At 45.6% G+C, this 25,660-nt stretch overlaps 1 protein-coding gene across 2 annotated transcripts in view; it reads right to left on the bottom strand.

Annotated features, from left to right (window-relative positions):
• Window positions 1-25,219, bottom strand: part of plk4 (polo-like kinase 4 (Drosophila)) — a 42,083-nt gene extending 16,864 nt beyond the window's left edge. Inside the window, exons 1-8 of one of the 2 annotated variants that reach the window (XM_038792414.1) lie at window positions 25,129-25,219; window positions 24,933-25,047; window positions 9,522-10,569; window positions 8,576-8,679; window positions 6,096-6,206; window positions 5,797-5,990; window positions 3,153-3,257; window positions 996-1,098 (exon numbers count right to left, since the gene is read on the bottom strand). In XM_038792414.1, the coding sequence (XP_038648342.1) occupies window positions 996-1,098; window positions 3,153-3,257; window positions 5,797-5,990; window positions 6,096-6,206; window positions 8,576-8,679; window positions 9,522-10,569; window positions 24,933-25,047; window positions 25,129-25,209 (1,861 nt within the window). In that variant the 5' untranslated portion in view covers window positions 25,210-25,219. Of the gene's footprint in view, window positions 1-995; window positions 1,099-3,152; window positions 3,258-5,796; window positions 6,207-8,575; window positions 8,680-9,521; window positions 10,570-24,932; window positions 25,048-25,128 lie in introns of both variants that reach the window. The other variant, XM_038792413.1, reaches the window with a different exon arrangement.
• Between the last annotated feature and the right edge of the window lie 441 nt (window positions 25,220-25,660).

Raw genomic sequence — 25,660 nt, 5'->3', positions numbered from 1 at the left:
TGAGTTCTGTAACACAAAGTTACCAGCACCCATTCTGGCCAGTACTCATAATGGAATATATCTGGACCAAAGATTCTCCAAATAAAACAGTGCTGTCTACAGTACTGATTTAAGACACTCAAATAAATTAATTTCCTATAGCTTTCAGCTTAAAAACACATGTATTACATGTGGGCAGCACGGTAGCATAGCGGTAAGCACTATGGCTTCACAGTGCCAGGGTCTCGGGTTCGATTCCCGGCTTGGGTCACTGTCTGTGCGGAGTCTGCATGTTCTCCCCATGTCTGCGTGGATTTCATCCGGGTGCTCCGGTTTACTCCCAATAGATGTGCTGTGTACCCGAATAGGCGCCAGAAGGTGGCGACTAGGGGCTTTTCACAGTAACTTCATAGCAGTGTTAATGTAAGTCTACTTGTGACAATAAAGATTTTTTAAAAAAGTATTCCTGCATTGAAAGAATGGTTTCCAAATGATTAAAAATTTATTTTTGATCAGTTCAAGTGTGCATTTCTGATCAGATTGCTCTTTCCTAATCAGCACCTCACCTCAATAGCTGGATTTTAAAATGGATGAAAGCAAATACTGCTCCATTTTAGTTCTGCTTTGTTACCTGGACTCTCATAAAATTGTTACTTTGTCAATTTCAATTATAGAAACTAAAATAAGGTATTAAGTTGTTACATTCTTATTTATCCACCCTTTTACAGTTGGTTATAAAAATAATAATTTTAGAAAGAACCATTAATTTGGACATGACAACAATAGCCAGGCTTATTTAACAAGTCAATGTACACTTCCATTTATTGTGTAACTGGAATGTGTCATTCACACATAGTTACACCAACATGACAAAAGTATAATTAAACTAAATAAATTATGCTGTAAATCATTTCTTGCAACCAAACCTACATATCCAGGTAGCCTTTTATAATTTAAAAAATGTAGGAAAATGCAAGAAAACTTCATCTTCAATACTGCATATTAATAGTCAATACCTGGCAAGTTGTCAAAACTGTAAATAAATACATCGTCTGGTGGGGATGGAGGTCTGTCATCCAATGGGAAGCCTCTTCCCTCATTTGGGCAATAAATATGGACCTGCGGAGAGTAAATATCAAACAAATGAAACACTAATTTTGTTGGCAACGTCTAACATATCATATCATGGCATTAGCTTTATCTCAATCAAACCTAGAGTGAAACATACATATTGCCCGAGATTTTCTATTTGGGAGACTATGTTCCCCCACTGGAGCTGAATTGCACCCGATTTGTGCTTCCCACCCTCGGCCTCCCCTCCAACACCAGAAGAAACCTCCCCATGTGGAATACCCCCCCCCCCCCCCAAGAAGAGACACCCCCCTCCCACACCGTGTGGAAGCCTCCCTCCCCCAGAAGAGATCCTTCCCCGTGGTGTGGAAGGCCACCCCCCCCCCCCCCCCACCCCAGAAGAGACCACTCCCTGTGGTAGCCCCACTCCCCAGAAGAGACCCCCCGTTTGGAAGCCCCACCCTCCTACCAGAAGAGAGACCCCAAAATGGAAGCGCCCCCCCCCCCCCCCCCCAACAGAAGAGAGGCCACTGTGTGGAAGCCCCCCAGTTAGAGAAAAACAGTCAATTAGTTTTAAACCCCCTCAGATCTCGCTTTCCCTAGACTGTGATTAACAGTTCCACACACAACGGTCAGCATTGTTTCATTCATCTCCCTTCACTTGAGTGGCTTTGAAGTAGTCAGCTGTGAAAATGTTTCCAAACATCAAGCTATGATTAAGAGCTTCTGGATCACAACAAAGGAGTTAGTTTCAAATCACAGCTTAGTGAAAGCAATTTCACAAAGAAATGAACGAATGGCTTGCGGATCAAAGATAGAATCATAGAATTTACAGTGCAGAAGGAGGCCATTCAGCCCATCGAGATTGCACCGGCTCTTGGGAAGAGAACCCTACTTTAGCCCACGCCTCCATCCTATCCCTGTAACCAAGTAACCCCACCTCACCTCACCTTTTTGGACTCTAAGGGCAATTTATCGTGGCCAATCCACCTAACCTGCACCTCTTTGGACTGTGGGAAGAAACCCATGCACACACACAGGGAGAACGTGCAGACTCCGCACAGACAGTGACCAAGCCGAGAATTGAACCTGGGACCCTGGAGCTGTGAAGCAGCTGTGCTAACCACTGTGTTACCGTGCTGTCCATTAAGGGATCCAAGGGATTTAAACCCAGCTGACAGGTTCTCTTTTCAAGAATTGACAGGTGCTGCTTCCTGTGCCTGAGCCAGCAGGTTTATTTTTAAAGCATTGATTTTTTTTCACTGTCTGTCTGGACTGCTCTCTGGTGATTTGAAACAAACCGGCTGGATTTTAAACTGGTGTTGCAAGACTTCTTACTGTGCTCAACCCAGTCCAACGCCGGCATCTCCACATCTCTAGCTTCCAGATAGAGGCCTCGCTTCTAGGGGGCTTCCAGGTAGGGCTGGCCCTCTGATGCAGTTTGAGGGCAACTCGCTGAAAGAGTTATTCCCATGGCCCACCGCGAGGTCCACCACGTCAGGCCATGTTTGCCAAGACCTGCACCAATTCTCGCCCAGGTGATTCCCACCCAGAGAATCATGCAGGCCCAGAGAATATGGTGCCTGGCCCATTAATAGGATGCAAATGGGGCTTAATGATGCCAGCTGGGGACCAGAGTTTCGGAATGAGATCATGGTTGCTTTCGCCCAATGCAGCGGGGAATCCAGTCCATTGTTTAGAAAACAACATAAATGATTTACAAAATATTTTCTTTCTAGATTAGTGGACCAATTAGTGGACCAATATAGGGGCTGGTTTAGCTCACCAGGCTAAATCACTGGCTTTTAAAGCAGACCAAGCAGGCCAGCAGCACGGTTCGATTCCCGTACCAGCCTCCCTGGACAGGCGCCGGAATGTGGCGACTAGGGGCTTTTCACAGTAACTTCATTGAAGGCTACTCGTGACAATAAGCGATTTTCATTTTCATTTTCAATTTGAACATAATTACTGGAATGTATTAGAATGAGACATATAGAAACCATAGTGTAGTGTTATGTCCACATGGACATTCGCATTTGTATAAAAGAAAAGAAAATCCAAACCACTGAAGCAAATTATCAACATTTTTAAAAATAACCTACCATGCTTCCATCAGAAGATATTCGAAGTACCTCCTTCACACGCTCTTGAGCTCCATTCCCTTTCAGAAGTTCCATACACACTTCTTCTGAGTCAAGAATACTCACCTGAACAACAAGTTTAATTATGTACAGCAATATGTAAAAAAGAATTGAGGTATTGAAATATAGAGTACTTTATAGCACAGGAACAGGACATTCAGACCAACTGGTCTGTGCAGGGATTTATACACCCATTTTAAAATAATCAATAACCAATTAACTTTTCACAGCAACTTCATTGCAGTGTTAATGTTAGCCTACTTGTGACAATAAAGATTATAAAATCAGCTGGTTATAAATCCCTTGAATTTTAAGCTAAAAACTGAAACAATTTTGAGAGACTTTTTCTTTTCAAAAAAGTCACTCCCCTCATTTAAGTTTGATAAAATTCACTAAAAGTCATTTGTTATCGTTCTGGTACAGAAGATTTAGGGGTTTTGGCTTTGATACATTGAGGTCTTAATATGTTACATTGGAGGAGTACTATGCAGTTTCTAGCTTTACAAAAGCAGTTATTCAGGGGTGAACAAATAATTTCTGTTTAATTTTAAACTCAGTCTATGAGTTGAGGGCTGAGCTTGCTACCAGTGTTCCCTGGAGTCATCTGGCACAGATGGCCAACTGACCTGCATCCAGTCCCTGAGTTTTACTGTCCAGCATGGAGACACCCGTAAGTCATTTGACATGGGTCTTGCCACAGCCTCTAGTATTCACTGGAGCTTGGAGCCAATTGGAAGCCATCCATCTGAAATTGCTTTTGCATCTGATGTTTCTTCAGGTTGTCTATTATATGGACTTGGTCCCATTCCTTTATTGTTGCTGGGACAAAACCATGGAACTTCCCAGCTAACAACACTCTAGGTCTGCCTTCACCGGACAGACTGCAGTAAGTTCACAAAGTTGGCTCACCATAATTTTCTCTAGGATTGGGCACTAAATGCTGGCAGTCACTCATATCACACAAAAGATGAATTCAACAAACGGCAAGGACAGAAAGTCCTACATTCTGTAACTGAAATATTTATCGGAACTCTTAAGATAGGTATTGCTATAGTCATTGAAAACAAAAAAGGTTGTCGCTTACACAATGGTATCACCTCACATATTTGAAATAGAAACATAGAAAATAGGACCAGGAGGCAGCAATTTGATCTTTTGGGTCTGCTCTGCCGTTCATTACAATCATGGCTGATCATCCAACTCAATAGCCTAATCCTACTTTCTCCCCATATCCTTTGATTCCCTTCGCCCCAAGTGCTATATCTAACTCTTTCTTGAAAACATACAATGTTTTGGCCTCAATTACGTCCTGTGGTAACGAATTCCAGAGGCTCACCACTCTCTGAGAAGAAATTTCTCCTCATCTCTGTTCTAAATGGTCTACCCCGTATCCTCAGGCTATGACCCCTGGTTCTGGACACACCCACCATTGGAAACAGCCTTCCTGCATCTACCCTGTCTAGTCTTGTTAGAATTTTATAGGTTTCTAGGAAATCCCTCCCTCAATATTCTGAATTCCAGCAAATTCAATCTCTCCTTGTACGCCATCCTAGGAATCAGTCTGGCAAACCGTTGCTGCACATGTATTGTTGAGAAGGACGAGTTAGTATCAAAGTCATTACATATCTTTCGATCCCTTCACTTCTGTTCCATTCACTACAATCAAGGGAAGGTAAAAGCAGTCAACCTATGTTCATACTAACCGACTAACCATTGCATATCTTGGTTTCCTTGAATGGAGTCATAGGGTTTCTAAGAGACCAGCAAGATTTTACTTTGTAACCTATCTAAATCAATGAGCTTTGCACCTGCACCCTCACTCAGCCTGAGCCAAGCATCTGACTTGTTGAGCTGCTCATCCATGGGATGGCACAAGATATCTCGTCTCCCATTCATGCAAAAGCTCATGAGGCCATAAAGTGACCAGCATTCTTAAATTAGCTGGAACTATTTCCACAAATGCATCCCAGCACACATTAAAAGGCAGTTTCTGAGCCTGGTGATGTTTTATCTCCCAGTCAATATTATAGGTTAATAGTGGATAAAGGCATTGCTTACATTAGGAACAGTAAGAAGTCTTATAACACCGGGTTAAAGTCCAACAGGTTTGTTTCAAACACGAGCTTCTCCTTCCTCAGGTGAATGCAGAGGTTTTAACCTGGTGCTGTAAGATTTCTTACTGTGCTCACCCCAGTCTAACGCCGGCATCTGCACATCACTACATTAGGAAATCCTAGGTCTTATTGACCTCAAGTAAGACAGAACTTGGCGCTCTATAATTGATCTCTACGTTCTTGAACAAGGCTGAGGAAAGCAGAAAATCATTGTACCCAAGGCTACCAATTTTGAAATGATTGGGCAGCATCTGTGATGCTGAGTTGACTCGCGATGAAGGCAATTTAAATTGAAAGCCAAACCAACTCATCTACCACTTACCCCCAATAAACTTTCATGCAGGTCTGGGGTTGACAGTGAGAGAGCCTGCGCTGGATTTTATGAGCCCCACACCCAACCGTCAATCCTTATTAATGTAGGTTTCGGTTTGCTATCAAATCAAGAAATTGCCTTGGAACTTTTACAACCGATATAAAGTTGTAATCCTTACCACTGCATTTTTGGTTTTCTGGCGGATCGGTTTAAGTCTGTGGGCCCTCAACGGTGACACAAACTCTTGCAATGTCCTCATCCGATTCTCAGCAGGCTGTCTTTCCTCTTGTACAAAGTTGTGCTGCTTCAACACTTGATGACAGTCATACTGTGAGTCTGCTTGCTTGTTGTCTCTTTTTGTAGAACTCCATCCTGGGGGTAAAAGAACCCCATCATATTTTGGAATTCCCATCTGTTTTCTGCAGCAGCTCTCTTCATAAAAAGTATCACTTTTTATTTTGTTGCTGGGATTCTTACCCCATGCATTTGCGGAGACCACTTCTTTCATAATCTGTTGCTTTCTTCCACTGTGGAAACTTTCACTAGGGCTACTTGTGGCACTAACATCCACTGTTTTTTTGAAAGGAGCTAGGAGATTAAAAAAATGATACAAGTTAAACTTAAATGAACAAATCTTGACAATCTAAATTTTCCCAAATATCATATACATTTATGTAATTACCCACGTGACACTTTTTAAGAGGTGCTTTCTGGAAATTGGGTACTACTTCAGTAAAAAAATAATTCAATTACAATGGGCTGGATTTTGCATTCCCCCACCCAGATTTGAAGGTTGGGGTGTGGTGGTTCGCAACATCCAGTGCATGGCTCTCCCACCACCAACCCCTGACCTGTATGAAACTTTATTGCGGGCAAGTGGTGGATGTGTCGGTTGGGCTTCGGCTCAGAGCTCATTAAGCTAAGCATCCAATGAATGACCACTTAAGGGCCACAGGCTACCTCCCTGCCACTATCTCACCTGCAGCCAGTTGAGGCCCACACCATGTTCCTTAAAGCTATAGCTGCAAGGGGCAGTATGGGGCAAGGGGGAGGCTCCTCGTGCCCATCAGCAGAAAGCCCTGCCAAAGATCTCTTTACCCCCAAAGGATCACTGCCAGCCTAACCTGGTCAATCCATCCCCTGCCCAATCCACCATGATGCCCAGTTCCTGCGCCAATCTCCATTGGGGACAGGCAGTCATCCCAGAAGTGACCACTACTCTCATCTGGCACTGCTGGGAGGAGAGCGAGAGAGATTACCTTTGCCACCAAGACAACCTTTGACCAGCTGTGGCATCAAGGTGCCACAACAAAATTGGTCAATGGCAATGGGGGTGGGGAGAACTCTCAATACCTAGCACAAAGGAATCAGTTTCAGGGCATCACTGGAGTTCCTCAGGGGTATGTCTTAGGCCCAACCATTTTCAGCTGTGTCATCAATGACCCTTCCTCGATTATCAAGGTCAGAAGTGGGGATGTGCGCTGATGATTGCACAATGTTGAGTATCATTCTCAATTCCTCAGACACTGAAATAGTCAGTGTCTATGTGGAGCAAGATCCGGACAACGTTCAGGCTTGGGCTGACGTGGCAAGCAACATTTGCACCACACAAGTACCGCCATGACCATCTCCAACAAGAGGGAATCCAAGCATCTCCCCTTGACATTCAAAGTCACTATTGTTGCCAAATCCCCTATTATCAACATCCTGGGGTTACTACTGACTAGGAACTGAACTGGACCAGCCATATACTGTGCTGTCAGAGTAGGTCAAATGCTGGAAATTCTGCAGCGAGAGTCGGTCCACCATTTACAAGCCATGAGTCATAAATGTGATGGAATATTCTCCATTTGCCTGGATGAGTGCAGCTGCAACTGCTCGCGCAGGACTGCAAGAAACTTCAGAGTCGTGAACACCGCCCAGTCCATCACACAAACCTGCCTCCCATCCATTGACCCCATCTACACCTCCCGCTGCCTGGGGCAAGCGGGCAGCATAATCAAAGACCCCTCCCATTCAGCTTACTCACTCTTCCAACTTCTTCCATCGGGCAGGAGATACAGAAGTCTGAGAACACACATGAACCGACTCAAAAACAGCTTCTTCCTCACTGTTACCAGACTCCTAAATGACCTATGGACTGACCTCATTAACACTACACCCCTGTATGCTTCATCCGATGCCAGTGCTTATGTAGTTACCTTGTATTGTCCTATTATGTATTTTCTTTTATTCCTTTTTCTTCCCATGTACTTAATGATCTGTTGAGCTGCTTGCAGAAAAATACTTTTCACTGTACCTCGGTACACGTGACAATAAACAAATCCAATCCAATCCGATCCCCACCACGCAAAGTTCAGCACTATCCAGGACAAAACAGCCCACTTGATTGGCATCCGATCAATAATGGTAAACATTTACTCCCTCCACCATTGACCCAGTGCAACAGTGTGTACTATCTACAAAAAGCACTGCAGCAACTCACCAAAGCTCCTTCGACAGCATCTTCTAAACCTTCAACCGCGATCGTCTAGGACGCACGCAGCAGATGCATGGAAATTCCATCATCTGAAAGTGTTCCTCCAAGCCACACACCCCATCCTGACTTGGAACTACATCACCATTCTTTCACTGTTATGGCATCAAAATCCTGGAACTCCCTTTCCAGAAGCTTTGTGGGTACCTGCACCAGATGGACTGCAGCGGTTCAAGAAAGTGCCTCACCACCACCTTCTCAAGAGCAATTAGGGATGGGCAATAATGCTGGTCTTGTCAGCAATGCCAACATCCCATGAAAGAATTTGTATAAACTAAACATGTTGGCAGATCTTCAGCCAATCATCTAATTCTAAGAAGGTGCCTGCCACAGACATACTACAAGGGAAAAAAGTTTAAATGAAAGCAGTATACTCGCCATTGTACTAACACTTTTGAAATGTCTAAATTTTATTGCATACCATTATGTGCTTGAACATTTTCAAACCAGCGTTGTGCTGTGCCAATCTGCGACATCTGTTCCAAGAATGGCCCACTGGACACAGGCTGATAAGCAAAATTTGGTCTGTGAATAAAATTAGGAAAAGTAAGTGCTTTGTGAACAACTTAAGGTGGATCCTAGTTAACTAAAGAATTTAAGGCTGACAAATAAGAGGGTACTTAAATTTTCATGACGCTTTGCAATAGTGAAAAACATTCACTCAAAAGGTACCATTACCATGAAATCACAGAACACGTTGAACACACCATTAAACACACTGAACACATTATTTTGTCACGGATCACGGCAAAGATCTTCCTAAGCGTACCAAATTCTTCTTGACATATTAATATCTGAAGTCACAAAATTTAAATATGCAGTTCATTCTATGCAAGGTTTTGCCTAGAGCTCCCAACCTTTATTTAGATACTCCGGGACTCCGCAATAGCATTATGTACTAGAACCATTTCTTGAGGCCACGTTATTTCTTAGCTGTGTCTTTTGCTCGTGCTTAGGCTTTGATCTGCCAATGCCAGGGTCAATATTGTGTACGTATTCCAACAGTTTCTAGTCCTCATGCTCAAAATAAATGAATAAATATGTTGTAGAAAACCAATAAAATAAATTAGAGATATATTTTTAAGTTTTCTTTTCTTAAATTGGGTGGCTGTGTCTGTAGTGTGAGGTGGCCTGTAGTTGCATTTGCAGAATGAAAATTTTGGGGTCCAGGACTTGCTCACGTTATACCAAATTCATGTACAACAGACAGTGTAGTAGTTTTCCAGTTAAAACACATGTTCTATTTTATATATTTATACAAGTCATTTATTCGTATCAATTTTATGCAAGCTTTCTCTATCTTCCCCACAGCATTAGAGTACAATGGATGAAGATGTTCAAATTGGCCCAAAAAAACTTGTACTTACTTTGCTGTCTGCTTGACAGGTGGAGATATGGTGGGTTTCTCAGATGAGCCAACAATACCTGCGCCATCTCGACTGAATTGCTGACTATCTGTGTAACCATCTCCATACAAATTTGCAGGATTGTATATTCCAGGTCTGGCAGACTTTGTCAGTGCATCAGCAGAGTGACATCGCTCCAAAATAGTATTGTGCCTTTCTAGATTCTGGCTTTGAAAGGTACCAGATCGATCAGTGGAGTGTGCCCTTCGAAGCCACCTAGAATGAGGTCGTTCTTCCTCTGAATGTTGTACAGTTCTTCCCCTGCCACCTCTGATAATTTCAGAATTCTGTACACTTCTCTCACTAAAGACTGCACTGCTTTCTATAGATGAAGTATCATTGATAAGTCTATTGTGCGAGGTAATGACTGCCATTTTGTTTGGGAGAAACTGTCCTATTACTTGCTTAGTCTTTTGATGCAAGCGTCCCATTGTACTAGCACTAGAGGATCCTGTTCCAATGGTAAATCCTGTTGAAATTGTGGCATGCCCACTATCCATAGAGTCCTCTACAGTTTCGGAGTTCTTACTTCTGGATGAAGGGCACTTCATCATGTATGAATGGTCTAATACACCAGACAGACTGATACGGTCTACTGGATTTTTACGAAGCAACTGGTAGATTAGATCTCGAGCCTCATTTGAAACAAATGTCGGCATTTCATAATCTGCCAGCATCACCTTGTTCAGTGTATTTTTTACGGTGTCAGTATCAAATGGTGGCTTTCCCACCAGGAAGGTATAAAACATGCATCCAAGAGACCACACATCAGATTCAAGACCATGAGCACTATGGGTTGCGATCTCTGGTGCAATGTAATTGGGGGTACCACACATGGTGAAGTGCTTTTCGTTCGGCATTTTCAACTGTGCTGCTAATCCAAAATCAGCAATCTTTATGTTCATATCGCTTGTAAGGAGAAGATTAGAAAGGGTGAGGTCCCGATGTAGTATACCATGCGAGTGGAGGTATAACATTCCAGTAACAATATGGTGCATGAAGTGTCGGGCTGTGCAAAAAAAAAAGTAAATGCTTAAGTATTTCAAATAGTTTACATTGAAACAGTTCTCTTCTTTGTTACTAGAGTTATTTTCTTTCCTCAGTTTATCTTTGGATAATAAAAGTCACCTATTATTATAGCCTTGTTATTTCAGCATATGTCTCAAATTTGTCTACACAGCTCTTCTTCAATTTCATTTCCACTGTTGAGTTTGTAATAATTCTGAACAGATTATTTCCTTATTTCTCATTTCTAATGAATTAGATTTAATCTTTCCACATCCCAAATACACCAATCCAGTTCGCTTTGGCGGCAATCAATCTATTGGATCCACTGGTTGGTTAGTGGATTCAGAGAGCTGGGAAATTGGATCAAAAAGAGAGGAAAAAGTGTTTAATGCATAAAAATTGGACGCATAGCAGCATAGAGCGCAACAGATAAGGGTACAAATCTGAGGAAGCAATAATTGGCTTTCACAAAGTTTCTCATGTAGTGTGTAATGTTCTGGGCACTACAGAAGTTCCGGACTTTGGAAGGAATATTAATTTGCTTAATGGAATTTGGCACCAGCGCTATGTTGCAAGTCCACAACAATTTGTAGTTGTATATACTTTTAAGGTAATAAACATTAAAAGATGCATGCTTCAGAGAGGCATAATAAAACAAAAAAGGACACCATACCACATCAGGGTTGATGACCAAAAGCGTGCTCAACTAGCTAAGTTTAAGGAATGTCTTAAAGGAGAAAACGCAAGGTAGGTAGGCAAAGAGCTTTAAAGAAGAAATTCCAGAGTTTAGGGCCTAGGCAGCTGATGGCATGGGAACCAATGGAAGAATGATTAAAATCAGGAATGCTCCACAAGGCAGAATTAGAGCACAGATATCAGAGGGTTGTATGTTTGGAGAAGATTGCAGAATAGGAAGGGACCAAGGATTGGTGAGATTTTAAAACAAGGGCAAAAATGTTAAAATTGAGGCATTGTTTAATCAAGAGTCGATGTAGGTCATTAAACACAGGGGTAATGGGTAAATGAGACATGGTGGAATCTAACAGATAGGGAGGGGTTTGGATCAGAATTTATTTTTGCTGGAACATCAGAATCTAGCTAAGTGAAGGAACAAAGGCATGGATGAGCAGTTCAGCAAGTGGGCTGAGGCAGGAGCAAGGACATTGTATAAAAATACAACTAGCCAATCTCAACAATGGAGCAGAACACAAGAATTAGGAACAAGAGTAAACCATTCAGCCTCTCGAGTCTGCTCTGCCATTTTGCAAGATCATGGCTGAATATAAATGATTACACTTTCCATAAATTACTTGGATGAAGGGATCAAAGGTATTTGGTGATGATACAAAGATAGGTAGGTAATCAAGTTGTGAAGAGGACATAAGGAGGCTACAAGTGGAGTGGGTAAAGATCTGGCAAATGGAGTGCAATGTGGGAAAATGGGAAATTGTCCATTTTGGCAGTAAGAATAAAAAAAGCATATTATTTAAATGGTGAGATTAGACCTTAAGAGATGAGGAGGGATCTGGGTGCCCCATGCATAAATTTCAAGATACTAGAATACAGGTACAGCAAGTAATGAGGAATGCTAATAAAATGTTCCTGTTTATTGAAAGAGGAATTGAATACAAAAGTAGGGAGATAATGTTTCACTTGTACAGGACACTGGTGAAAATGAAATGAAAATCGCTCGTCACGAGTAGGCTTCAAATGACGTTACTGTGAAAAGCCCCTTGTCGCCACATTCCGGCGCCTGTTCGGGGAGGCTATTACAGGAATCGAACCGTGCTGCTGGCCTGCTTTCAAAGCCAGCGATTTAGCCCTGTGCTAAATGAAGCCATATCTGGAATACTGTGTACAGTATTGATCTTATTTAAGGAAGGATGTAAATGCATTAGCAGTGAGAGAAGGATTACTGCAGCAAGAGCAGGAATGTGCAGGCTATCTTATGTGGAAAGATTTGACAGGTTAAGCTTGTATCGGAAGTTTAGAAGAGTAAGAGGTGACTTGATTGACGGTAGAAAGAGGGGAAATCGACAGTGGATATCTAAGGAAATAAGGGAGAGTATCAAATTGAAGGAAAAAGCATACAAAGTGGTAAAGATTGGTGGGAGACTAGAGGACTGGGAAATCTTTAGGGGGCAACAGAAAGCTACTAAAAAAGCTATAAAGAGTAAGATAGAGTATGAGAGTAAACTTGCTCAGAATACAAGAACAGAGAGTAAAAGTTTCTACAAATATATAAAACAAAAAAGAGTGGCTACGGTAAATATTGGTCCTTTAGAGGATGAGAAGGGAGTTTTAATAATGGGAGATGAGGAAATGGCTGAGGAACTGAACAGGTTTTTTGGGCCAGTCTTCACAGTGGAAGACACAAATAACATGCCAGTGACTGATAGAAATGAGGCTATGACAGGTGAGGACCTCGAGAGGATTGTTATCACTAAGGAGGTAGTGATGGGCAAGCTAATGGGGCTAAAGATAGACAAGTCTCCTGGCTCTGATGGAATGCATCCCAGAGTGCCAAAAGAGATGGCTAGGGAAATTTCAGATGCACTAGTGATGATTTACCAAAATTCACTAGACTCTGGGGTGGACCCGGTGGATTGGAAATTAGCAAACATGACACCACTGTTTAAAAAAGGAGGTAGGCAGAGAGTAGGTAATTATAGGCCAGTGAGCTTAACTTCGGTAGTAGGGAAGATGCTGGAATCTATCATCAAGGAAGAAATAGCGAGGCATCTGGATAGAAATTGTCCCATTGGGCAGACGCAGCATGGGTTCATAAAGGGCAGGTCGTGCCTAACTAATTTAGTGGAATGTTTGGAGGACATTACCAGTGCAGTAGATATCGGGGAGCCAATGGATGTGGTATATCTGGATTTCCAGAAAGCCTTTGACAAGGTGCCACACAAAAGGTTGCTGCATAAGATAAAGATGCATGGCATTACGGGTAAAGTAGTAGCATGGATAGAGGATTGGTTAATCAATAGAAAGCAAAGAGTGGGGATTAATGGGTGTTTCTCTGGTTGGCAATCAGTAGCTAGTGGTGTCCCTCAGGGATCCGTGTTCGGCCCACAATTGTTCACAATTTACATAGATGATTTGAAGTTGGGGACCAAGGGCAATGTGTCCAAGTTTGCAGATGATACTAAGATGAGTGGTAAAGCGAAAAGTGCAGAGGATACTGGAAGTCTGCAGAGGGATTTGGATAGGTTAAGTGAATGGGCTAGGGTCTGGCAGATGGAATACAATGTTGACAAATGTGAGATTATCCATTTTGGTAGGAATAACAGCAAACGGGATTATTATTTAAATGATAAAATATTAAAGCATGCTACTGTGCAGAGACACCTGGGTGTGCTAGTGCATGAGTCACAGAAAGTTGGTTTACAGGTGCAACAGGTGATTAAGGCGGCAAATGGAATTTTGTCCTTCATTGCTAGAGGAATGGAGTTTAAGACTAGGGAGGTTATGCTGCAATTGTATACGGCGTTAGTGAGGCCACACCTGGAGTATTGTGTTCAGTTTTGGTCTCCTTACTTGAGAAAGGACATACTGGCACTGGAGGGTGTGCAGAGGAGATTCACTAGGTTATTCCCAGAGCTGAAGGGGTTGGATTACGAGGAGAGGTTGAGTAGACTGGGACTGTACTCTTTGGAATTTAGAAGGATGAGGGGGGATCTTATAGAAATCTCATATAAAATTATGAAGGGAATAGATAGGATAGGTTGTTTCCACTGGCGGGTGAAAGCAGAACTAGGGGGCATAGCCTCAAAATAAGGGGAAGTAGATTTAGGACTGAGTTTAGGAGGAACTTCTTCACCCAAAGGGTTGTGAATCTATGGAATTCCTTGCCCAGTGAAGCAGTTGAGGCTCCTTCATTAAATGTTCTTAAGGTAAAGATGGATAGTTTTTTGAAGAATAAAGGGATTAAGGGTTATGGTGTTCGGGCCAGAAAGTGGAGCTGAGTCCACAAAAGATCAGCCATGATCTCATTGAATGGTGGAGCAGGCTTGAGGGGCCAGATGGCCTACTCCTGCTCCTAGTTCTTGTGTTCTTATGATTGAAACATTCATGATCCCCCGGAGTCTTGACAAGGAGGATGTGGAGATGTTTCTTCTTGTGGGAGAATTTAGAACTAGGGGGTTTCCCCGTTTAAAAATAAGTGGTCTCCGATTTAAGACAGATGAGAATTATTTTTTTCACCGAGGGTAGAATATCTTTGGAACACTCTTCCTAAAAAGGCAGTGCAAGCAGAATCTTTGAATGTTTTCAAGGCAAAGGTAGATAGATTCTTGATAAACAAGGGGGTGAAGCCATGTTCTTAGGCGGCACAATGGTTAGTACTGCTGCCTCACGGCTCCGAGGACCCGGGTTCGATCCTGGCCCTAGGTCACTGTCCGTGTGGCGTTTGCACATTCTCCCCATGTTTGCGTGGGTCTCATCCCCACAACCCAAAGATGTGCAGTGTAGGTGGATTGGCCATGCTAAATTGCCCTTTAATTGGAAAAAAATGAATTGGGCACTCTAAATTTACTTTTTAAAAATCAGCCACGTTCTTATTGAATGAAGAAACAGGGCCCAAAGGACCAAGTGGCCTACTCTTGCTCTAGTTCATATGTTTGTATGACTATGGCCTTAACTCCACTTTCCTATCTGGCCCCATAAACTTTGACGCCCGAGTCAATCAAACTCAACCCGAATTAAATTTAATGACACAGCCTTCTCTGCTTTCTGGAGAAAGAAATTCCAGACTAACGACCCTCAAAAACTTCTCATCTCTGTCTTAAACGAGACACTCCTAATTTTCAAACTGTGTCCAGTTCGAGACTGCCCCACAAGGGGAAACATCTTCTCAGCATTCACTCTGTCAAGTCCCCTCCAGGATCACATATTTCAATAAGATCAACTCTCACTCTCTCTTCTCAACTACAATGGGTAGAGGCTGAACCTGCTCAACCTTTCATCATTAGATATTCATTCCAGGAATCTATAAAGTATACCTTCTCTGAACTATTTCTAATACAACTATATCATTTCTAATGCAGGGAGACCAGAGCTGTGCACATTATTCCAGATGCAGACTTGCCAGCACCTGCACACTACACACCTGTGGCAAAAACCTCCCTAATTTTATGCTCAATTCACCTTGCAACAAACACCAACATTCAATTTGCTTCCTTATTCACTTGCTTACCTGTGTACTAACCTTTTGTGATTAAAATGCCAGGACACCCAGATCCCCCTGCATCTTAAAGAGTTCTGCAGTCTGTTTCCATTTAAATAATATACTGTTTTCCTATTCTTCCTGCCAAAGCGAACAAGTTCACATATTCTCACATTACTTCAGCTGCCAATTTTTTACCCATTCACTTGACCTATCAAAATCCCTTCATGGACTCCTCATGTCCTCTTTGTATCATCAGCAAATTTAGCTACTGTATATTCGGATTTTCATCAAAATCATTTATACAGATCGTAAATAGTTGGAGCCCCAACATAATCCCAATGGCACTCCACTGGTTACAGCTTGCCAATCTGAAAATTTCCCTTTATCTCTACCCTACACTTCCTATTAGTTAACCAATCCTAACTCCATGCAAATAAGATACCTCCTATACCATGAGCTCTTATTTTTGTACTAACTTTTGATGTGAAAATTTACCAAATGCAATTTTGAAATCCAAGGAGATACCACATCTTCAGGTTCCTCTTTGTCCACCATGCTTGTTATTTCCTCAAGAGAAGCTCATTTCTGGGTCAAAACTATCCAAGTTAGCTCAGCTTCAAATGGTGGTCAGCAGAGTTTGTAGTAGGAACCAAAAACAATGGCCATGATTTCCCACTGCGTTGCACCCGGCCCCAATCATGTTGCACCGGGTGCATCATGGGAGAGGCCCAAAACAGACTTCACGCCAGGCACCAAGCCACATGCGAGTCACCTGAGAGAGACCATATTTAAATGAGCCATTAAGAGTGTTTTGTTATGCTTTTGACGTGGCATGAGCTGCTTCCTTGATGTGACAAAGGAAGGTTCAGACTTGTAGATAGCTTTAACACGTTTATTAAACTGTTAACAATTCTCCTACTTGGATTAGACTCTCCTGTTAATCCTGCTATAGCTACTCAGACTGACAAACCAGTCTGCTACAATCCATGTGGTGGGTGTGATGTGTTTCAAATCAACCCTGTGTATTCACTGAGTGTCTCCACTGGAAAGAGGAAGATCATGTGTGCTGTGTCCTTTTATATGGGTTGGTGTAATGCCCTCCTGTGGTGGTGTCACCTGTGTGTATCGTGAATGCCCATTGGTCGTGTCCCATCTTACTGACCTATTGGTTGAATGTCTGTGTGTCATGTCTCTGGTGCTCCCTCTAGTGTCTAGCTAGTCTACGTGTATTTACATTAAAACTTGTGTATTTACAGTGATGCATATCACCACAAGGAGCATCTAAATATACAAGGCCAATTTGAGAAATTCCCCCGGCTGCAACAGCGAGGCCTCACCTGGCCACAGATTAGTACTGGTCTCCACAAGCGGAGACCAGACATGATGGGCACTCGGAGGCCATTGGAGCCCCTAGGTGGTCAGCACCTTGGCATTGCCCGAGTGTCAGGGGAAATGCCCAGGTGCCAATGCCAGGGCCTGGTGGGACCCATGCAAGGAATGTCATGAAGGTTGGGGGTGGGGGGGGCCTCAGCGACGCAATAGTGTGGTATGTTCATGGAGAGAGGGGAGGGGAAAGGAGAAGAGAAAGAGATGCTCCAATGACCGCAAGGATGTTGGGTGGTGGCTCACGGTAACTTCAGTGAATTGGGGGGTTTCCCCCTGGGAGTTGAGCGTGTTGCCCGTATCTGTGGGGTGTCGCATTGTCCATGGGTGGGGATTGTGTGGGACCCGCAATCTCACTTTGAGATAGGACACCCTTTCAAAATGGTGCCCTGATCACGGAGGAGCCAATCTGACCAGTGAGTTTAGCTCCCCACTGCAGAAAGAAATTCGACTCAGAGATTGACTGGCCAATACCCAAAAACAAGACTAAACGTAGGTCAATACAGGTCTGGATCTCACCCAAAAAGCCAGCGGGAAACACCCCGCCAAACTGACACTTATTTGGGTGAATTGCACTCAATGACTCTGATCTGGTTAACATTTATTGAGAGGACTTCCGGTTGCGGCTATGACTAGCTAAGCCGCACATTTGGAAGCTCCTGCAACAAAGGTGTTTTTGGGCCAATTGGAGGGCCCCAACGGCGCTGAAAAAACGAATCCCGGTGGGGGAAGGTCCCCTGAGGAGAACTAGACCGATTTTATGGTCGGTACCCGGAGTGGAGCGGCAAGAAAAACGGCAGCAGCTCCCCAAAAAAAGCGGGGGAAGAAAATCAAAATGGCGGCCGGCGGTGCATCGGAGGAGTGGAAGAAATGGGTGGAGGAGCAGCAGGCCGCTCTCCTCCGTTTTTTCACGGAGATGAAAGTGGAGCTCTTAGAGTCCATGAACGCGACGGCCACCAGGTTGGTGGGAGCCCAGGCGATCCAAGAGGCGTCGATTAAAGATCTGCAGCAGGAGATGACCGCGAGGGAGGAGGAGGCCACAGTCATCGGGGCAAAGGTGGAGGTGCACGAGGCACTCCACATGAAGTGGCAGAGCCGCTTCGAGGAGCTGGACACTCGGATGAGGAGGAAAAATTTGAGGATCCTGGGCCTGGAAGAAGGCCTGGAGGGGTCGGATCTCCCGGGATATGTGGCGGAGATGTTGAGCTCCCTGATGGGGGAAGGGGCCGGTCCGGCGCCCCTGGAATTGGAAGAGGCATACCGGGTCATGGCCAGGAGGCCTAGGGCAAACGAGCCCCCGAGGGCGGTGCTGGTGCGGTTCCAGCGGCTAAGTGATCGAGAGAAAGTCCTGAGGTGGGCAAAAAGGGAGAAAAGCAGCAAGTGGCAGAACTCGACGGTAAGGGTGTACCAGGACTGGAGTGCGGAGGTGGCAAAGCGGCGGGCCCGGTACAACCGGACAAAGGCGGTGCTACACGCGAAAAAGATCAAATTTGGAATGCTGCAACCGGCGCGCTTGTGGGTCACCTACAAGGACCAACATCATTATTTCGAGTCCCCAGAGGAGGCCTGGACCTTTGTACAAGAGGAAAAGTTGGACACGAACTAAAACCTGGGAGCACCGGCGGTCGTAGCCGCCGGGGGACTCTTGATTGAGCAAGTGGCCCTTTTCTTTTTCAGGCCAGGTCGGAACTGGGTAACAGTTTCGTGGATTGTTTGGGGTGTTTTTTCTCGAACGGTTGACTTTTCTGAATATTTTGAAGGTTTCGAGTTGTTGGGTGTTTCTGTATATTTGTACTGTTGAAATCTCTATCGTGGGTCGTTGGCTTCTTATGGGGTGTTTCTTCCCGTTTCCAATTTCCCTTAGTTATTTACCCCTCTTACCCTTTTTCTTTGGGTGCTTGGGGGGGTTTTTTTGTTCTTTTTTTCTTTTCGGGTTATGGTTATCTGCGGTTATTTATACTGTTTGATGGAGGGTGATGGTTGGGCACACTGTTAGTTGATAGCTAGTTAATTATTTTGTTATTTAAGTATGTAGTTAAGTATTTATGTATTTAGTTGCCATTGGGTATTTATATCGTTAAGTTGGGGAGACGGGACGGGGGGGAGCGGGTTGATTATGCGGGTCTTTCTCGGGGGTTTTAAGGGGATCTTTCACGGGCGCAGATGGGGTGAACCGGGAGGAGTCGGAATGTGGCAGGAGCAGCCGGGTCAGCGGAGACCAGCTGACTCTCGGGAGTACGATGTGGGGTACATCGCGGCTAGGAGGGGTCCTAGCCGGGGGGGGGGGGGTGGGGGCTGGGGGGGGACACCGGGTTGCTGCTGGAAAGACCAGGGACGAGAAGGGGAGAGCCGGGGGGGTGGGGGGGGGGGGGCCATCGCTATGGGAAGCAGGTCAGAAAAGAAGGGATGACCCGGGGCGAGCAAGGGACAAGACATGGCTAATCGACAGGGAGTAGGGACGGGTCGCTCTGCGACCCGATTGATCACGTGGAACGTAAGGGGGCTGAATGGGCCGGTCAAAAGATCAAGGGTCTTCTCACACCTGAAGGGACTGAAGGCTGATGTAGCAATGCTGCAGGAGACTCATTTGAGGGTAGCAGATCAGGTCCGCCTGAGAAGGGGGTGGGGGAGACAGGTGTTCCACTCAGGCTTGGATATCAAGAACCGGGGGGTGGCGATTTTGGTGGGAAAGAGGGTGTCGTTTGTGGCGGCAGAGGTGGTGGCAGACAAGGAGGGCAGGTACGTGATGGTGAGGGGTAGGCTGCAGGGAGAGAATGTGGTACTGGTAAATGTGTATGCCCCGAACTGGGACAACGCGGGTTTTATGAGGCGCCTGCTGGGCCTCATCCCGGGACTGGAGGCAGGGGGCCTGATCATGGGAGGGGACTTTAATACGGTGTTAGACCCTGGGCTGGATAGATCGAGTTCCAGGACGAATAGGAGGCCGGCAGCGGCAGAGGTGTTAAGGGGGTTCATGGAGCAGATGGGAGGGGTAGACCCATGGAGATTTGGTAGGCCTAGGGCGAGGGAGTATTCTTTTTTCTCCCACGTCCACAGAGTGTACTCTAGGATCGATTTTTTCGTATTGAACAGGGGGCTGATACCGAGAGTGCAGGACACGGAGTACTCGGCCATTGCGATATCGGACCATGCACCACATTGGGTGGACGTGGACATGGGGAGGCGCGGGACCAACGCCCGTTGTGGCGCCTGGATGTAGGGCTGTTGGCGGACGAAGAGGTGTGCAGAAGGGTGAGAACGGGCATTGAGAACTATCTGGGTACGAATGACACAGGTGAGGTGCAGGTGGGGACGGTCTGGGAGGCCTTGAAAGCAGTGATTAGAGGAGAGCTGATCTCCATAAGGGCACACAGAGAGAGGAAGGAGAGGCAGGAAAGGGAGAGGCTGGTGGGGGAGCTCCTAGAAGTAGATAGGAAATATGCGGCGGCACCAGAGGAGGGGCTATTAAGGGAGCGGCGTAGCTTGCAGGCCAGGTTCGACCTACTGACCACTAGGAAGGCGGAAATGCAGTGGAGAAGGGCGCAGGGTGCGGCGTATGAGTACGGGGAAAAGGCGAGCAGGATGCTGGCACACCAGCTTCGTAAGCGAGATGCAGCCAGAGAGATTGGGGGAGTGAGAGAGAGGGGTGGGGACGTAGTGCAGAAGGGGCAAGAGGTGAATAGGGTCTTTAGGGACTTTTATAGGGAATTGTATAGGTCTGAACCGCCGAAGAGGAGGGGGGGGAATGAAGAACTTTCTCGACAAACTGGGGTTCCCAAAGGTACAGGGGGAGCTGGTAGAAGGGTTGGGGGCGCCGATAGAGCTGCAGGAGCTAATTAAAGGGATAGGCCAGATGCAGGCGGGGAAGGCGCCGGGGCCGGATGGGTTCCCGGTGGAGTTTTACAGGAAATTTGTGGACTTGGTGGGTCCAGTGCTGGTGCGAGCCTTTAATGAGGCGCGCGAGGGGGGGGTTCTACCCCCAACAATGTCGCAGGCCCTGATCTCCTTGATTTTGAAGCGGGACAAGGACCCGGTCCAGTGCGGGTCCTACAGGCCCATCTCCCTCCTGAATGTTGACGCCAAGCTGTTAGCAAAGGTCCTGGCAACCAGGATAGAGGACTGTGTGCCAGGGGTAGTCCATGAGGACCAGACGGGGTTCGTGAAGGGACGCCAACTTTTTTTTTTATAAATTTAGATTACCCAATTATTTTTTCCAATTAAGGGGCAATTTAGCGTGGCCAATCCACCTAATCTGCACATTTTTTGGTTTGTGGGGGCGAAACCCACGCAGACACGGGGAGAATGTGCAAACTCCACACGGACAGTGACCCAGAGCCGGGATCGAACCTGGGACCTCAGCGCCGTGAGGCGGTTGTGCTAACCACTAGGCCACCATTCTGCCCCAGGGGACGCCAACTTAACACAAATGTCCGGAGATTGTTAAATGTGATTATGATGCCAGTAGTGGAAGGGGAGGCGGAGATAGTGGTAGCGCTGGACGCGGAGAAGGCATTTGACAGGGTGGAGTGGGAATACTTGTGGGAGACGTTGGAAAGGTTTGGGTTTGGGGAGGGATTTATCAAGTGGGTAAAACTGCTCTATTCAGCTCCGATGGCAAGTGTGGTAACAAACGGGAGGAGGTCAGAATATTTTGGGCTCCATCGAGGTACTAGGCAGGGATGTCCCCTATCTCCCTTACTCTTTGCATTAGCGATTGAGCCGTTGGCGATGGCACTGAGGGGTTCAGGGGGGTGGAGAGGACTGACAAGGGGAGGGGAGGAACATCGGGTCTCGCTCTATGCGGATGATTTGTTGTTGTATGTGGCAGACCCGGAGGGGGGAATGCCGGAGGTAATGGGGATACTAGCGGAGTTCGGGGACTTTTCGGGATATAAATTAAATCTGGGGAAAAGTGAGGTCTTTGTAATACACCCGGGAGACCAAGGGGAGGGAATTGGGAGGCTCCCCTTCAAAAGAGCAGTTAAAAGTTTTAGGTATTTGGGGGTGCAGGTGGCAAAGAACTGGGGGATCCTCCACAAGTTGAACTTTTCCAGACTGGTGGAACAGATGGAGGAGGAGTTTAAGAGGTGGGACATGGTGCCGCTGTCGCTGGCAGGGAGGGTGCAGTCAGTTAAAATGACGGCCCTCCCGAGGTTCTTGTTTTTGTTCCAGTGTCTGCCCATCTTCCTCCCCAGGGCCTTTTTCAAGAAGGTAACGAGTAGTATCATGGGGTATGTGTGGGCACATGGCACCCCGAGAGTTAGACGGGTCTTTTTGGAGCGGAGTAGGGATAGTGGAGGGCTGGCGTTACCCAACCTTTCAGGATATTACTGGGCGGCAAATACATCGATGGTACGAAAGTGGATGATGGAAGGGGAGGGGGCAGCCTGGAAGCGCATGGAGAGGGCGTCCTGCGGCAACATAAGCTTAGGGGCACTGGTAACGGCACCATGGCCGCTCCCTCCCACGAGGTATACCACGAGCCCGGTGGTGGCGGCCACCCTCAAGATCTGGGGGCAGTGGAGGCGACACAGGGGGGGAAGTGGGAGGTCTGATAGGGGCACCACTAAGAGGGAACCACAGATTTGCGCCGGGAAACACAGGAGGGGGATTCCAGAGCTGGCAGAGGGTGGGTATTAGACAACTGAGGGACTTGTTTATAGAGGGGAGGTTTGCGAGCCTGGGAGAGCTGGAGGAGAAATTTGGGCTCCCCCCGGGGAACACGTTCAGGTACCTCCAAGTGAAGGCATTTGCCAGACGACAGGTAGCGGGGTTCCCCGCGCTCCCCGACAGGGGGGTGAGTGATAGGGTGCTATCAGGGGTCTGGGTCGGGGAGGGGAAGATCTCGGACATCTATAAGATTATGCAGGAGGTGGAGGAGGTACCAGTAGAGGAGCTGAAAGATAAGTGGGAGTTAGAGCTGGGGGAACAGATAGAGGACGGGACATGGGCAGACGCCCTGGAGAGGGTCAACTCGTCGTCGTCATGTGCGAGACTAAGTCTCATTCAATTTAAGGTACTGCATAGAGCCCACATGACGGGGACAAGGATGAGTCGGTTTTTCGGGGGTGAAGACAGGTGTATTAGATGTTCGGGAAGCCCTGCGAATCATGCACATATGTTTTGGGCATGTCCGGCACTGGAGGAGTTCTGGAAGGGGGTGGCAGGGACGGTGTCGAGAGTGGTGGGGTCCAGGGTCAAGCCAGGATGGGGACTTGCGATCTTTGGGGTTGGGGTGGAACCGGGGGTACAGGAGGCAAGGGAGGCTGGAATATTGGCCTTTGCGTCCTTGGTGGCTCGGAGGAGGATCCTGATTCAGTGGAGGGACGAAAGGACTCCGAGTGTTAACACCTGGTTAAACGACATGGCAAACTTCATCCAATTGGAAAGGATCAAATTCGCCCTGAGAGGGTCGGTGCAGGGGTTTTTCAGGCGATGGCAACCCTTCCTAGACCTCTTGGATCAGAGATAGAAACTGAGGCCGTGACAGCAGCAACCCGGGAGGGGAGGGGAGGGCGGGAGGGAGGGGGGGAGGGGGGACAAAGACGAAGGAAGTACAGTAGCGGTGGTGGCACGGGCAAGGCCTGCCCGAGGACGCTGCTAGAAATGATAAGTTGGTCTGACTGTCGGTTCGCCGGCGGGGGGGGGGGGGGGGGGGGGGGGGGGGGGGAGACGCGCGAGTAGGGGGGGGGGGGGGGGGGGGGACTTTTTTTTTTCTTTTTCTTGTTAAGTAGGGGGGTTTGACTTTGTTTTGTTATAATTTAAATGTAAATGTAGGGGGGGTTAAAATGTTTGTATTTTGAAAAATTTCTTCAATAAAATTATTTTAAAAAAAAAACATTTATTGAGAGGAAATTCCTACTCATACACGACTCTTATGTCAAACAAGCAACATTACAGATCAGAGACTGTGGAGTCAAGAGAGCAGATGCTGACACAAATCTAATGCTGTCAGTGTACATGCGGAACTTGATGGGGTTTCGGAAGATGTCACCAAGAGCTGGTGTGTAGATGCACAATAGAAGGAAGCCGAGGTTAGATCTCTGGGAAGACTGAGAATGGAAAGAGAAGCAATTTCAGATGTTTCCCTAGCTACTGTTTGATAGATAAGAACAAAATCAGACAAGGAGGTGCTGGAGGAGGACAGTGAGGTCAACCATGTTAAAGGCTACAGATAAGTCCAGAAGGATAATTTACACAGTAAAGTAGAATGTAACTTTAAAAAGTTTGAGGATGACAATTGCTGTCCTGTGTGCATGGAAACCTGCTTGGAATTAATCAAATGGTGTTACAGGAAAGATGGGCATAGATTTGGGAAGTGATAACACATTCAGCTATTTGGAGAGCAAAGAAGGTTGGCAAAAGGGCAGTAGTTTTCAAGGATTGAGGGTGGGATGATGGCAGAATTGAAGAGGACAGTGACAGAAGCTGAGGAGAGGTAACTTTACAATATGAGCTAACAAGAGGCGAAGAAGGAAAGTTGAGTGGTCAACAATTTGGTGGCATAAGGTTGAGGGAGCCGGAGGGGTTCCACAGACAACGAGCTCAGAGCACAGCAGGAGATAGAAAAAAAAAGATGCAAGTTCAGCGAGGAATATTCCGAAAAGCTTGACCCCCTTGGGGAAGAGGTGACACAAGAGGGTGTTTAAGACAGTTTGTGGGGGAGAAGAGAAAGTCAAAGTGTTGTGCATGTTAGTTTTATTTTACATATGGAGGAGCCAGAGGATCAGAAAAGGGGTCACTGTTTTTTTTAATAAAACTTTCATTTATGAATGTATCCTTCTTCAATATTTTCAGATGGTAGTTACCTTCATCTTCAGAGAAAGTAGCTTTCCTATTCTTTAAATATCTGCTCATTTCTCCATTGTGACACATCTCCAACACTAAATAGACATAATTGTTGTCTTCAAAATAATTGTAGAGCTGGAAAAAACAAGAAATAGCTTCAAGTACTTTGACAGATTAGATTAAACAAATCCAATTAATGAAAAAGTAGACTTTTACCTCCAATATAGAGGGATGTTTCAACTGACAATGAATCTCCACTTCATTTCGGACTCTCTGCACCATTCCCACTTTGTGCATGGCCTTTTTATCAATCTAACAACAGAAAACCACTTTGCATCAAGGTATGCAAAAATGCTAATCAACAATGCTTAGAATGTTATCTATAATCAGTAATTGATTATTAATGTACCAACCTTATGAAAATAAAATTCATTAATTGCTTCAGTGGAACATACATATTGTCATTGTAATCATGCAACTTCAGTAATAAAGAATAGATTAATTCAATTCTGTGTTTATACGAGGAGTATTTCACAACAAAATTGTACTCCTGGTTAGGGAAAGTGATCATTCATTCTATTCATACATAAATTCAAGTTGATGGCAATGAAGTTTGCATTACTAGCACAGAAGGACAGGAACTGCAATTTCTTACCCTCATGCTTCTGCACATCCCAACAGTGCTAAGCAGATAGGAGATATTTTCCCACATAATAGGGAATTTGTCAATAGGAACTTTAGTATTTTT

The sequence above is a fragment of the Scyliorhinus canicula genome, chromosome 3, assembly GCF_902713615.1.
Source record: "Scyliorhinus canicula chromosome 3, sScyCan1.1, whole genome shotgun sequence".
NCBI lineage: Eukaryota > Metazoa > Chordata > Chondrichthyes > Carcharhiniformes > Scyliorhinidae > Scyliorhinus > Scyliorhinus canicula.
This window is presented reverse-complemented; position numbering and strand designations above follow the sequence as displayed.